At 37.9% G+C, this 14,494-nt stretch overlaps 1 protein-coding gene across 1 annotated transcript in view; it reads left to right on the top strand.

Moving 5' to 3' along the window:
• The window catches only part of LOC100921839 (myosin-16), an 88,431-nt gene that overhangs the window by 58,923 nt on the left and 15,014 nt on the right, over window positions 1-14,494 (top strand). The window contains exons 28-34 of the mRNA XM_003761564.2: window positions 1,437-1,493; window positions 2,217-2,303; window positions 3,917-4,162; window positions 5,765-5,882; window positions 9,563-9,690; window positions 10,169-10,365; window positions 13,313-13,445. Of these exons, the coding sequence (XP_003761612.1) occupies window positions 1,437-1,493; window positions 2,217-2,303; window positions 3,917-4,162; window positions 5,765-5,882; window positions 9,563-9,690; window positions 10,169-10,365; window positions 13,313-13,445 (966 nt within the window). The remainder of the gene's footprint in view (window positions 1-1,436; window positions 1,494-2,216; window positions 2,304-3,916; window positions 4,163-5,764; window positions 5,883-9,562; window positions 9,691-10,168; window positions 10,366-13,312; window positions 13,446-14,494) is intronic.

Genomic DNA, 14,494 nt, shown 5'->3' with positions numbered 1-14,494 from the left:
AATAGTATATTGATAATTCTCCCTTTACTTAAGTGGACCATTTGGCAAACCTGTACATAAAAGTGATTTTTACCTAATTTATATTTGTCAGAGGATGTGGGGAAGAAAGAGATGGAGGGAGGCAGGAAAGGGACCCTGCATGCCTGTTGAGGGAGAGGGCAGGGCACAAGTGGGAGCTAGAGATAGAGAATGGAAGAAGAAAGAAGAGGGGGCAGGAACTGAGAGGAAGCAGACACTCTGGGACCAGATACATATATAGACAGGAAATGATGGATGACATGGATACATGAAATGGAAGACAGATATGTGGGGAAAGACAGGAGGGTAAGTGGGCACAGGGGAACAAAAATCTTTTCTCTCCCCATAGGAAGTCTCAAGTTAAGAACCTGATCTTTGACAGCAATCTCACTGCAGTGCTCACTTGAAGGGGTTTTTTATGTTTCTTTTTTTTTTTTTGAGGAAGAATTAAGGAGAAGGGAGGTCATGAAGAATCAAGCAAAGGTCCAGCAGTGAAGAGAAAATTACACAAATATATAAAGTTATATATGTTTACATACAAACACTTTTACAATACTGTTCAATAAAATTAAGATAAGTATTTTTAGAAGGTGAATTTCTTTTATTATTTTTTACATAAAGTTGAATTTGTATAATGAGAATTTATGTAAAGTGAGAACTATCTGTATATTGTATTGAGGGAAAATAGCATATACAATTATGCAAAAATAACACAAATAGATAAATAGTAAATATATACTAAACACAAAGTAGGTCCAGAGTTAAGCAAGAAAAGTCTCTTGAAGGATGTAGTGCTCAAGCTAAACCTTAGAAAAGTCTCTTGAAGGATGTAGTGCTCAAGCTAAACCTTAAAGGACAACATTTCAGGGATGTCTAAAGGCATTGACATGAAAGGAGGAATATTGTTATTGTTCAATCATTTTTCAGTCATATCCAACTCTTCATGACCCCATTTGGGGTTTTCTTGCCAAAGGCATAATAGTCTGGCATTTCCTTCTCCAGATTGTTTTACAAATGAGAAAACTGAGGCAAACAAGGTGAAGATTCTTATGTCTAGTATGTGTCTGAGGTTAGATTTGAACTCAGGAATATGAGTCTTCCTGAGTCCCCGAAGTGCTCTGTGCATTATGGAGCCATCTATATACCCAAAGCATTATTGTTGATCTCAAATGGAAGCACATCCCTCCAGGCTGTTTATGATGAATTTGAAACCTCTAATGTAAAAGAAAACATCTTGATTTTGAGCAGTTAACATTTTTCTTAATCCCTTCCCAATCCTCATTTTTTTATCTTCTTGGTTAAGGTTAATGGTTTATGTACTGTGCAACTGTTTTGTGTTATCTTCTGGGTAATGGTTGGGGCTGATATACTTCAATTTTATGAGAGAAAGATTAATTTCTTGTTTGTGCACCTGCCAGGCCCGGATTGAAGAACTAGAAGAAGAATTAGAAGCAGAGAGGGCTATGAGAGCAAAGGTAAATAGCAAAAAGTACTCACTCTTTGACAGAGATGCTAAGAAAACCTAAAATCCAATTATTGTAAGTAGCTTAGGTCCAGCCAAGCGATGGAGAAGAGCTTTACTAACATTGGCTAGGCTGCATCCAGTACAGCCAGACTTGCCAGGGGAGGAACAAATAGAAAAGCAATTGGCAAAAAGCAAAAATCCCTAAATACTATTGGAGTTGGAACTGCTAGAAAGAGTACACTTATTCATTGAATTCCCAAATAATAAGGACCTTGGGTATATATTTCTGAGCTAACTGCATCCCTGAATTTATTACTGAATTAAGATTTATTCATCTAGTCTAGTAGAAGATTCTCATGAATTCTCATTTGTTGAATGACTCTAATAGCTATAATAGTATGTAGAACTGACCCAAGATACAGTACTAGCTCTCTGCGATCTGATGACTCAAACAGAAATCTTTTTTTTTTTAAATTATAGGTTTTTATTTACAAGTTATATGTATGGGTAATTTTTCAGAATTGACAATTGCCAAACCTTTTGTTCCAACTTTTCCCCTCCTTCCCCCCACCTCTTTCCCCAGATAGCAGGTTGACCGATACATGTTAAATATGTTAAAGTATAAGTTAAATACAATATATGTATACATGTTCAAACTCATACAGAAATCTTGATTGGGGATCTTCACAAAGAGGTCGTATCACTAAGCTTTTTCCCCCAAATGCTTCCACAGGTGGAGAAACAACGTAGTGACCTGTCCCGGGATCTTGAAGACCTCAGTGACAGACTAGAAGAAGCTGGAGGGGCCACCTCTGCTCAGGTAACCCATGTACAAAGAAAGACATAAGGCTTCGCCTCTACCCACCCTAGAGTTTAGGATATAAAAGTGCTAACGTGTTGAGGAGGTCAAGGGCCAGTCTTAAAAAATCTTTTTTGTCTTTCTGGGAAGATTCTTGGGGTGAAGCCAATTGATGAGCAAAGGATATGAAGTAAGCCATATCTACATTTATCTATAACTCATTTGCTTGGGACACAGTTCCATTGAGGTCAAGATTATGGCTTTGATCTCTGTGTGAGCTAGTTTGCTCTTATATATCTATAACTCACCCTGTACATAAACCATTAACCTTGATCGGTTAATTCATAAAAATAAGGTCCCTAAGAAAGAGGAAGTATATCAGTGTTTTTTATTCTGATGGAAGACCTACTGACTTAATGAGTCAGGAGCATCATCTTTAGATTTAAAACATAATTTTTTCATTAAAAAATACTACTAGTAGAATCACCTTAGTACTTGGCGTTTTAAGTGCACAGTATCTGAATGCTTCATCACATGTGCTTTAACCGCTTTCCTAAAGCTGACCGCTAAGATCAGAAAGGAAAGAACACTGGCCATACCAAGGTCAGCTCCTCAGTGCTTAGTACTGAACATTCTCCCTTAACCTCTTGGATGAACTGATATTATAGTTCACTTAAGCCCAACAGTGAAAGTCTTCAGTTCAACAGATATGGGTCCCAGACCCAGCTCCAGCACTACATTTTCTTTACAGCTTTGTGCTTCAGTTTCCCCAATTAACAGTGTCAATGAGATTATTTGCCTCTATCCCTTCAGCTGGAGGGTAATGGGTGAATGAAATGGATCAGGAACTCTAACTTGTTTATAGAGAAGCCCTTTCCAAAGTCAAAGTGTTATTGCATTCTATAGATTAGCACACTTAGATGTATTGATATTTTTGGTGGTCTATGTCTAAGTCTAGTATGGTGCCTTGCACATTGATGCTCAGTGAAATTTGCTGAATGAATAAATGAATGTTGAATGGAAGTAAGTCACAAATTGCTAGTACAATCACCAAACAAATCATAAAATTTTTTAGAGTTGGATAAGACTCTAGTTTCCATTTCATTCAACAACCTTCTGGTTGTTACCAGGTAACTGGTAGTTACCTTCCAGCTCCTTGCACATTGTACATATGGGCACCCCATACACTTCCATATTCCCCTAACTTATATTACAATTATCTCCAACAAGTGGTCTTCTGCTTAAAGAGCTCAAGAGGGAAGTTTCTACCTATTGAGGCAGCCCATTCTACTTATGGAGAATGTTAACTATGAATGAATTTTTTTTCATATCAAGCCTAAATTGGCTTCTTGACAACTTTTACTATTGCTCCTGTTTCTGCCCTGTGGCTTAAACAAAACACTAGTCCCTCCTTCAGCTTGAAGACGGCTGCCACGTTCCATCCCGTTACTCCAGGCTAAAGATGTCCATCTCATTGATATAATGCACCCTTCCCCAAGCTGGCAGTACTCTTCTCTGGACTGTCTCCAGCTAATGGCACCAGGGTGGGGACTGAGGTGAGGGATGAAGCTCCCAGGTTTCAGACACTTTTACTTTCCCCTCATTTCCAAAGCTTCTGTTCTATCCCACTCCAGATTGAGCAGAACCGCAAGCGGGAGGCGGAGCTCCTGAAGCTCCGCAGGGAGCTGGAAGAGGCAGCCTTGCAGAGCGAAGCCACGGCCTCCACTCTGCGCAAGAAGCACACCGATTCCATGGCTGAACTTACAGAGCACGTGGAGAACCTCCAGAGAGTGAAGGCCAAGCTGGAGAAGGACAAGCAGGTGATGAAGGCGGAGATCGATGACCTCAGCGCCAGCATGGAGGCTGTCCAGAAGTCCAAGGTGAGGCAGCTGCAGGCATCCTCCTCACACCATGAGCTCGTACCAAAGCAGGGCCCACTCTAGAGGAGGCAGGCAGGCAAGGGTCCTTTCTCGTTGAGAGGAAATCTCCCCAGGCTTTAGAAGCCATCCCTCAAACGGCACAGTGCCATAAGATTTCAAGTAGAAGGCAGTCTACATAGACTATGCATAAAAAGCCATCAGGTAATTGAGGTTTCCTACAAACCAGTGGAAGGACTCTAGGAGGGAAGGATCTAAGCAAGTAGATTCAGTTTGTGAGCCCTGCTCGGTACAGAACAGGAGAGAAAGGCGGATTTGCTGATGAGAGTGTTGGGCAAGGTCAAGTAGACATTGGTCAAAGGGAAACTTTTCTGTTAGATACACTTCTGATATATATATATATATATATATATATATATATATATATATACTTGCTAATGCATACAAGCATTTATAAACATATACATGAATATGTATGTATATGTTCTGTAGAGCAAAGCTTCTTAAACTGTAGATTGCATTATATGGGGGTCACAAAAAGTCTGGCAACAATAAAAGATATCAAATATTTCACCAAGATTTAATTCTTCAAGTAAAAATAAACAAGCACATCCATTTCATTAGTATGCAGATTTGACTTTATTTTTAATAAGTGGTAAGAATTATATGTATACCAAAGAATTGTTTTAAAATATATTTCTTTATGATTTATTATCAATGAATTTTATGATTTGTATACTTATTTTATATATATATATATATATATATATATATATATATATATATATATATGCCTGGAGTCAGATAAAAATTTCTTGGGCAAAAATGGATGAGAGTTGAAGAAGTTTAAAAAGTTCTGATATAGAGGACACCAGAGGAATATTTTCCAGTTGAATAAATTATTTCTATATTATGTACAAATTAATATGCAAGAAAATAAAAGTGTATATTAAGACTTGGATTTATTGATTATAAAGGGGCTCTTTCTGGCTATATACGAATGTGTGTATATATGTGTATGATTGAATGTATACATACATGTAAATTTATAACTACATACTTAATAGGAAAAGCATTCAAATTAATAACTTTTGGCTCAACAAATAAGTTATTTATAATATATAAATGAATAAAAATAATATATATTAGGATTGAATTTATTTTGGAAGGGATTCCTGTTGATATATATATACACATATATGTATATTGAAGAGAAAAGTTTAGGCACAAATAAATAAGAATTTTTAAATGTATTCAAACTTGAAAATATATAGGTAGATAATAAATAAAAATGAAATATAAATATACATCCAAAATAAATATTTAAGTTTGATTATACATGCAGATTCATGTTTATTCTTATTTTATTTATATTATCTACATATTCAAGTTTGCATGTAATATATATATGTATATATATAATTTTCATCTACTTAACATGAACCATCCTCTTTTTATCTTTAATTTTCCCCCACATGACTTCTAAAAGACATAATCTGAGAGAAAAGATACCAAATCTCTGTTTCATTTATCACAAAATGTCAAAAGAATTCACCCTTTGATTGGGGCTCTCTGTCTAATCCATGAGTGCCATTTTGTCTTTAGGTGAATGCCGAGGCTCATGTCCGAAAGTTGGAAGACAATTTGGCTGAAGCCAATGCTAAAGTGGCTGAACTGGAGAGAAACCAAGCAGAGCTTAATGCTATCAGGACCAGGCTCCAAGGTAAAGTCATTTTCCCAAAAATAGAATCCATCCAAGGAATGGTCAAAGCAGAAATGACTGCTATTTACACTTAATCTGATTCAGTTAGGACCCAAGCAATGACCAAACAGGGCTTGGTTTAGGACCTATTAGTGACCAATGAGAGTCAGATTGGTTTTGGTTTAAGGTATGGTCTTTTTTTTTTTATAGCGTTTTATTTATAAGATATATGCATGGGTAATTTTTCAACATTGACAATTGCCAAACCTTTTGTTCCAATTTTTCCTCTCCTTCCCCTCGCCCCTTCCCTTAGATGGCAGGATGACCAATACATGTTAAATATATTAGAGTATAAATTAAATACAAAATATGTATACATGACCAAACCATTATTTTGCTTTACAAAAAGAATCAGACTCTGAAATATTGTACAATTAGCCTGTGAAGGAAATCAAAAATGCAGGCAGACAAAAACAGAGGAATTGGGAATTCTATGTAATGGTTCTTAGTCATCTCCCAGAGTTCTTTCACTGCATGTAGCTGGTTCAGTTCCTTACTGCTCTATTGGAACTGATTTGGTTGATCTCATTGCTGAGGATGGCCAGGTCTATCAGAATTGATCATCATATAGTATTATTGTTGAAGTATATAATGATCTCCTGGTCCTGCTCATTTCACTCAGCATCAGTTCGTGTAAGTCTCTCCAGGCCTTTCTGAAATCACCCTGTTGGTCATTTCTTACTGAACAATAATATTCCATAATATTTATTTTTTCACAATTTATTCAGCCATTCTCCAATTGATGGACATCCACTCAGTTTCTAGTTTCTGGCCACTACAAAGAGGGCTATGTCATGGTCTTTAAGAAAGAAGAGTCTTCCTCTCCCAGATTAATTAATTTATTTATTTAGGTGTTGGTTTTTTTTTTGGGGGGGGGAGCCTAGGTAAAAGAGGAGATTTTTTGTTTCAATGGTTACAGCCTCAGTGAAACTGAGACCTCTTAGACCCAGATGCCTCTGAATGGAAAAGTGAGGCAAGTGACCTTACATAGCCCTCCCTTACTGGGCTATGGCATTCCCTTCCTGTTATTCAAAGGACAAACAACAACAACATCTGAGGAATGATGCAGGGTGAAAAATGCTGTCCTACATCCCAGATGGGATGAAGTTTTCCCTGGTCTTGGGGGGAAAAATTACATCCAATTTTCATCTGTGATCAGACAGGGTTTAATAGCATAGAACTGAAAAGTGAGACCGTAAATATGAAAAAATAATATCTAACATGTTTATGAAACTATACCATCTTTCACGTGTTATTTCTCATGCTGTCATAATCTTCCAAGACATCTGTTATGCTTTCTTACATCTGTGTTATCAATTCAAGAGGCATTTGTTAAACACTTGGTATATGTCAGACACTGATAAGCATTGGGGAATTTAAAACAAAAGATAGGAGGGAAAAAGCTAAGCAGTCCCTGTCCTTGAAGAGCTTACATTTCTATGTCAGAGAGCAACATGTATGCAGATAAACAAATATAAAATGAAGGCAAAATGATTTCTAGGGAGAATCAGGAAAGGTTTCTGGCAAGAGGTATTCCCGAAGCTGAGTCTTGAAAGGGAAAAAAAGTTTTAAGAGATGGTAAGGAAAGAGAAGATTGCTAGTATGAAAGGGACAGTCTGTGAAAAGGAACGAGGGTTAAATATTCTAAGATGAAGCTGTCCTAGTACGGATGACTGCCTTTGGTTGCTCAGTGGTCAGGGCACTAGACCTACAGTCAGAAGATCTGAGTTTAAATCTAGCTTCAGACACTTACTAGTTGTATCACTGAAGAAATCATCCAACCTCTGTTTACCTCTGTTTCCTCAACTATGAAATGGAGATATTAACAGCCAAGGTTATTCTGAGGATCAAATGAGACAATATTCGTAGTGTTTAGCACAATGCTGGGCACATAGTTGGCATTCTATATAAATGTTTATTCCTTTATCCCATCCTCTTCTCCCTAGGACTCACTAGATCCTTAAAACATCTCTGTGAAATAGGTAGCATGATGCAGTGGAGGGAGGGAAAAAAACACAATTGGGCTTGAAGATAAATAATAAGATTTAAAAATAAAAAAAGACTTAGGTTCTAGTGCTAGGTCTGGCGCAAGTTGGAATCTCTCTGAGGCAAGATGGTAGTGTTGGAGCAGAAATCTATGAAGGTCTTTTTCACCTCTGAGATTCTAGGATTCTAAGACGCCCATTTAACAGATGAGAATACTGAAGTTCAGAGAAGTTAAAGGATGTGTTAGAGGTCATATTTTTTTTTTTTAAAGAGCCTGAACTGGAACCCAAGTTTTCTTGTTATTTATCATCTCTGGTTTATACCATTTCATTCTCTGGCCCCTTAAAACTCTTGCTGTCACCTCCCCAGCAAACAAGCTTGAATTCTGGGACTGCAAGAACACTTTGTAGAATTGCCCTCCTCCATCTCATTATTCCCCTCAGTATGCTCCCACTATGTAGCCCCAGAACAGGATGAATTGCCTACATGGTAATTATACCCATGCTTTCTTCCTACGAAATTTTTTTTGGCACAGAATCATCTTCCAGCTTGAGTTTAATTTTAGTTGTTTGTTGCTCAATTTTTTCCATATTTCAATTCAATTAGAGAAGTCTTTAGTGATTTATTAATAAATATTTACAAAATTATGGTGTCTTGCATATAGCAAGTATTTTAATAAGTACTTTTTCATGTATTCATTCATTCCAGTATTTCTTACTAGACAGAAGATCAGCCTTGGAATCAGGATGGCATGAGTTTAAATCCTCTCTCTCACCACATACTGACCATGATATCCTGGAAAAGTCATATAACTTCTTAGTGCCTTTTTACCATTATGATGGGTCACTAGTTGGGGTTGGCAGAGAAAGCCTGGAGTACTGATAAGATTAATCTCTGAGGCAAGCAGGGAAGGACACTGATGGGGATCAGCTCAACCTTACAGTCCCACCCCTTGTTTCCACATCTTATTTATTGTATCCAATCAGAAACCTAAGTTTGATATCAACCCTGCAAGGTTAAATTTTCCTTATAAATCTGTACCTGACTCATGCCATCTTTGTTGACTCCTTTTAAGTTAGCTCACCATGGCATTTTTCTCCTGGTTTTAGTTAACTATTTTAGAATGCCAAACTCTTCTATGAATTTAGCCTGCCAGCTAATGGAATACTCCCTTTCTCCTGGTTAATTGTGAGTTTCACTTGAGAACTTGTCTTTTCCATTGTTAATTGATAAAATCTCTACATTTATGTCTTCTCAATCGTATTTCATACTTAACATTTCTGGTACCTCTTTCACCTCTTCATTTTGTCTGTAACCTCTTCTCATAAATAAACCTACCTTTTAGCAAAGGAGAAAGTCCATTGTGAATGTCATATGCCTGAACCCCAACATTTTGTGTCAATTGCTCTCCTCAAACTCATCAGTTATAATTATAGATGAGTATATTTTGAAGTCTACTACTATGCATTAGTAAAGGGGGCTTCCATGTCTAAATTGCCTCCACACTAATGAAATCACTAGGCCAGACCAAAAAAAAAACCAGAACAAATTCCCCTTCTATTCTATTACTGTTCCTTTAAGTCAGTTCAGCGGACTTAGAAACTTGCTAAAGAAACTTTCTTCTAGATCTCTTTTCATCTTCTCTCCTTACTTAGCTGAAAACAGTGAGCTAAGCCGGGAACATGAGGAATCCCAGAGCCGGCTAAATCAAATCTTTAGGATGAAGACTTCACTGGTCTCTCAAGTGGAAGACTACAAGAGGCAGATGGAAGAAGAGTCAAAGGTTTGCAAAACAGAATCCTAGAATCACAATATTTGAGTCAGAAGGCCCTCTGCAGCCATCTGGTCCAATGCATAGGAAATCTTCACTAGTGCACATCTAACAAACAAGTGGTTGTGCAGCTTCTCCTTGAAGACCTTCAAGAAGGGGAATCCATAACCTCGAGCCAGCTCCTTCCACTTTAGGACAACCCTAATTATTAGGAGGTTTTTTTCCTCTTGATCCACCCTTGATCCTGGTTCTGGCCCCTTAGGCCAGAAAGAACCAGTTTCCCTTCCCCACAGGATATCCTTTCAAATACTTAGAGAGAGGCTGTGTTTATCTTGGGAATGGGGAGGGAGATACAAGGTAGCTGAGCTGTCCACAACAGTCATGCTGAAGCAATTATAATTTTAAAAAAAAGCTAAGGGTTCTGATAGGGCCCAGGAAGAGATTAACACCAGTTGGCAAGCATGTTTCCTAATACATCTGATATCCACAGTCACGAAGTGCTGCTGTTGTCAGTCTAGCCAATACCAAACATGACCTGGATTTGATAAAAGAGCAGCTGGAGGAAGAACAAGGGGGCAAATCTGAGCTGCAGCGCCTGGTGTCCAAACTTAACACCGAGGTGACCACGTGGAGAACCAAGTATGAAACCGATGCCATTCAGAAAACGGAGGAGCTGGAGGAGACCAAGTGAGTACTGAGTCTGGTGTAAAGTAGGGTGGGACAAGAGCCCTGACTGATGATAGCATTATTTTAGCTGTTGAGGTCAGAGGCAAAAATAAAGGAAAAGTCATAAGTCTAAAGCTAATGAGAATATGAAGTTCAGTAACTATCCAGCAGACACCATTCCATGGCCTTGGATCTCCAGGAGGTACAGCCAGCAGAGACTTTGGGCTGTACTTCTGAAGATCTCTTTCCTCCCCTCTATTAGGGGGAATGTGGCAAAGTAGGTAGAGAGCTGGTCTCAAGGCCTAAAACACCCAGTTTTAAGTCCTACCCTGACTCAGACGAGCTGTGCAGCCTCAGTGCTGCCCAGGGTTTCTTAAACATTTTTCCACTCATGACTCCCTTTCACCTAGAAGTTTTTCTATGGCCCCATTTAGAATCTGAGTCGAGGTGTCTCTGGCAACATCCGTGCATGTACAGTGCAAAGTGTGCATGTTGTATGTTCAGAACCAAGGCAGTGGTGGAGTCTCATGATGCAGCTCAGGCAGGGGCTGCCAGAAACACGTTGGATTCATTGTTTTATTTTGAGTTAATTTTTGGTCATTGTGTTCAGAAATCTTTTTACTATTGCCAAATTTTTCACAGCCCCCACATTCAGTTACATTCACAATTTAAGGAGCTTTGCTCTAGGCAACTCCTAAGACCACAGGTTACTGAGAAGGTGCCTCCTGCATTGCCTCTCTCAGTGGAATTGCAGGTGCAGTACTTATCCCATACCCTTCCTTCCATGTAAACATAGCATGCTATCCACACTTTATATTCCCCTACTTAGACATGGGTTCTTTACCTTTTTTGTTTGTGTCACAGATTCCTGGTAAAGCCCATGAACCTTTTCTTGGAATGTTTTTAAAGGAGTAAAATAAAATACATAGAATTGCATAGGGAACCAATTAAATTAAAATTAAAAATAAATTAAATTAAAATATCTATCCTTTTACATCTATCTATGTATAATATATATATATATGTATCTATATCTATCTATCCAGTTTTATTTTCTTCAGTAGCAGGGAAGTCTCACTCCAGAGCAAGAATTCTTAAATTGTGTTTGTGTGTGTGCATGTGGCATGCATGCATATATGATAGATCCCTTGTCACTTTGATGAAGCCTCTAGACCTCTTTAAAAAACAAGTCCATGCATTCCAGGGAAAGAAATCCTGATTTAGAGGAATTTCCCCTCGTAATCAAGCTACATGTTTCTGCCTTTTTCAACATTTTGATCTGCAGGGAGCAAACATCACTAGGCGGTGGGTGGAGTAGATAACAGAGAAATAAAGGGATCTAAGTAGTGCTGGAAATTATCATTGGTACTCAATAACATCTGGATCATGTCAAGGCTGTTCCGAAATGCAAAAAACAACAGCAAGTGAACTATATTAAAATATATTTTTCAAAATAAACCAAACTCTCAAACTCCAAGGTTAAGATGTCTTGTATGTTAGCTTCCTGAAGACAAATTATGGCTTAACTAAACTATACTTTGCTCAATGTTGAGTACAGTGATCTGCACACACTAGATACTTACTAAATATTGGCTAAATAAAATTGAATTGGTTCTGAACTTCTCCACAGAAAGAAAGGCTGGGTTGATCTAGAAGTTTGAAACTGTGGCACTCTATGACTGCAAATGGGCTGCTTAGAATGCAAGGCACTCCTTTCCATTATAAGAATGCTGAAAATGATGGCATAGTATCTTAGAGAGGCCATGCTAATACAAAAATCAGTGGGATCCTTTTTGTTCCCAGGAAGAAGCAGAAACTAAGCCTTAATCTAAATACCCATTCCTTCCCTTCTGCTCTATATGGAAATATTTAGGTAGGTGCTATAGTGGATAGAGTACTGGACTTGGAGTTGGAAGATGTGAGTTCAAATTTTGCCTCAAACATTTTATTAGGTGGCTGTCAACAAATCATACAACCTCTGTCTGCTTCAGTTTCCGAAACTGTAAAAATGGAGATAATAAAACCTCACAAGGTCGTTTTGAAGAGTAAATCTAATAATTTGTAAATTTACTTTGCAAACCTTAAAGTGCTATCAAATGCTAGTAATTCCTCCTCCTTGTCTTCTTCTCTCTTCTTCTCTCCTCCCAACTTCTTCCTTTTCCTCTCCCTCCTCTTTCTTTCTCCTTCCTCCTCCTCCTTCCTCCTTTTCTTTTCTCCTTCTCCTCCTCTTCCTCCTCCTCTTCCTCCTCTTCCTTTTTTTTCCCCTTCTCCTTCCTCTTCCTACTCCTCTTCTTTATTCTATTGGAACAATTTATTTTACTGAGTACTTATTATATCCATTACTGTCTCATATGAACTAGGCATTACAGGGAAAACTAAAGGACAATATAAGATCCCTGTCCTCACTTATAGTCTAGCTGGAGACACAAATATACAGATATCAAACAAAATAAGGCAGTGCTTCTCTGTGATTCTATAATTAAAACACCATTAAATACCATTAAATGGTAAAGACAGGCAAGCCTACATGATTTCAAAGGAGAAAAAGAATAGGAGGAACAGGGCAAAGAGTGGTCCAATAAGACTTCAGAGAGAAGTGGACCTTGAGTTGTTCCTTGAAGGATGGGTTGGATCATAATTTTCTAACTTATGGTCATCTAGTCTAACACTCTCAATTTACAGATATATGATTTGCCTGGGGTCACACCAGCTAGTTAGTGTTTGAGGCAAGATTTGAACTAAGAGCTTCCTGACTCCAAGTCCAACACTTTATCCACTTTGAGATGGGGCAGAGGGAGAGAAAAAAGGCATAAAACAAATTTAAGGTTGTTAAATTATGTAGTCAATCTCTTTGGTTAATGATTTCTTTCCAAATGAAGGCCAAGATGATACAGAAGAATAGAGCCCATTGTGCAGAAAGGGTTCTTTTTATATTCCTAACCACCTCTCTTGGACCTTGTCCCCATAGGAGGAAACTGGCAGCCAGGCTGCAGGAAGCAGAGGAGGTAGCAGAAGCTGCCCAAGCTCGGGCTGCTTCCCTAGAGAAAAACAAACAGAGGCTCCAAGCAGAAATAGAAGATCTCACTATTGACTTGGAGAAGGTAAGAGGCTCAGCAGAGCTTCTGACTAGGGGGAAAATATCACATGGTATCATTCTAAGGGATTCCGGGAAGAATTAGGTTACTGGGAAGAAGTGGTGTCCAACTGGGTTGAATAAAGGCTTTGTATTCCAGTTCCCCCAATGGTCTCTTCAGGAAATTCCTTGGGCTTTTTCATTTGTTATGTTTTCAAAATTGGATGAACCATTTTTTTCATCTGTTTTATATACTTCAGTGTAAAGAAGTATTAATTAATTTACTGGATCTATGATCTTATCAATGTAGGCATTCCTTCCCTTGGTATACACTGTAACTTATCCACACTTTCTCATCCAGTACAATCCTTATCCACAAAATATTAAAACAATGTTTACAATAAAGGCAACATTTAACAATATCAAGTTGAGGGAAATTTTAGGGGTCCCCATTATTTCCTATCCTCTGATATCAAAGCCATCTCCACTTTTCAATAGATCATCCATGTACCCCTCGACATAGAAAACCATCTTTAAAATAAAAATAAAATGTGGTATTGGGAGGGAATGTTAGGGCTCCTCCATTAATTCCCAATTTCTATTACCAAAGCCATCCCCATACTATTGCATGTCTATGCTTCTCTACTTCAGAACTATCTGCCAGCTTTCCATAGGATGTAATTCAATATTTAAACAGGGCCCACAGATCTTATTTAGGTTAATGTAAAGCTATTGCCTCATCTATCTGTAAAGACAGACCAGTTTCCAGCCAGCACCTATCCAATGAGGAAAGAATTTCTTAATGATAGCCATGTAGGTGGCTAGTGAAAAACAAGTGAGACACTTGAGATTAAATGTTCCAAAATCCACAAGCAAAGGTGACTTCATCTTTGTGGGATAGCAGTTGAACAGAATTTAGCTAAAGTTAATCCATCTAGGATAAACCAGAAATTAACATCCTTAATCTTAGGGATTACGTAAAGAATTAAAAAGGAAATGAAAAAAAAATAAATTCCAGGAATGACTAGCTTTGTTTAATAGCAAAGAATTACCCAGCTCTTATGTGTATTACATAAT

Source organism: Sarcophilus harrisii, chromosome 1 (genome assembly GCF_902635505.1).
Source record: "Sarcophilus harrisii chromosome 1, mSarHar1.11, whole genome shotgun sequence".
Taxonomy (NCBI): domain Eukaryota; kingdom Metazoa; phylum Chordata; class Mammalia; order Dasyuromorphia; family Dasyuridae; genus Sarcophilus; species Sarcophilus harrisii.
Note: the sequence above shows the minus strand (reverse complement) of the source record. Positions and strands in the feature narration are given on the sequence as shown.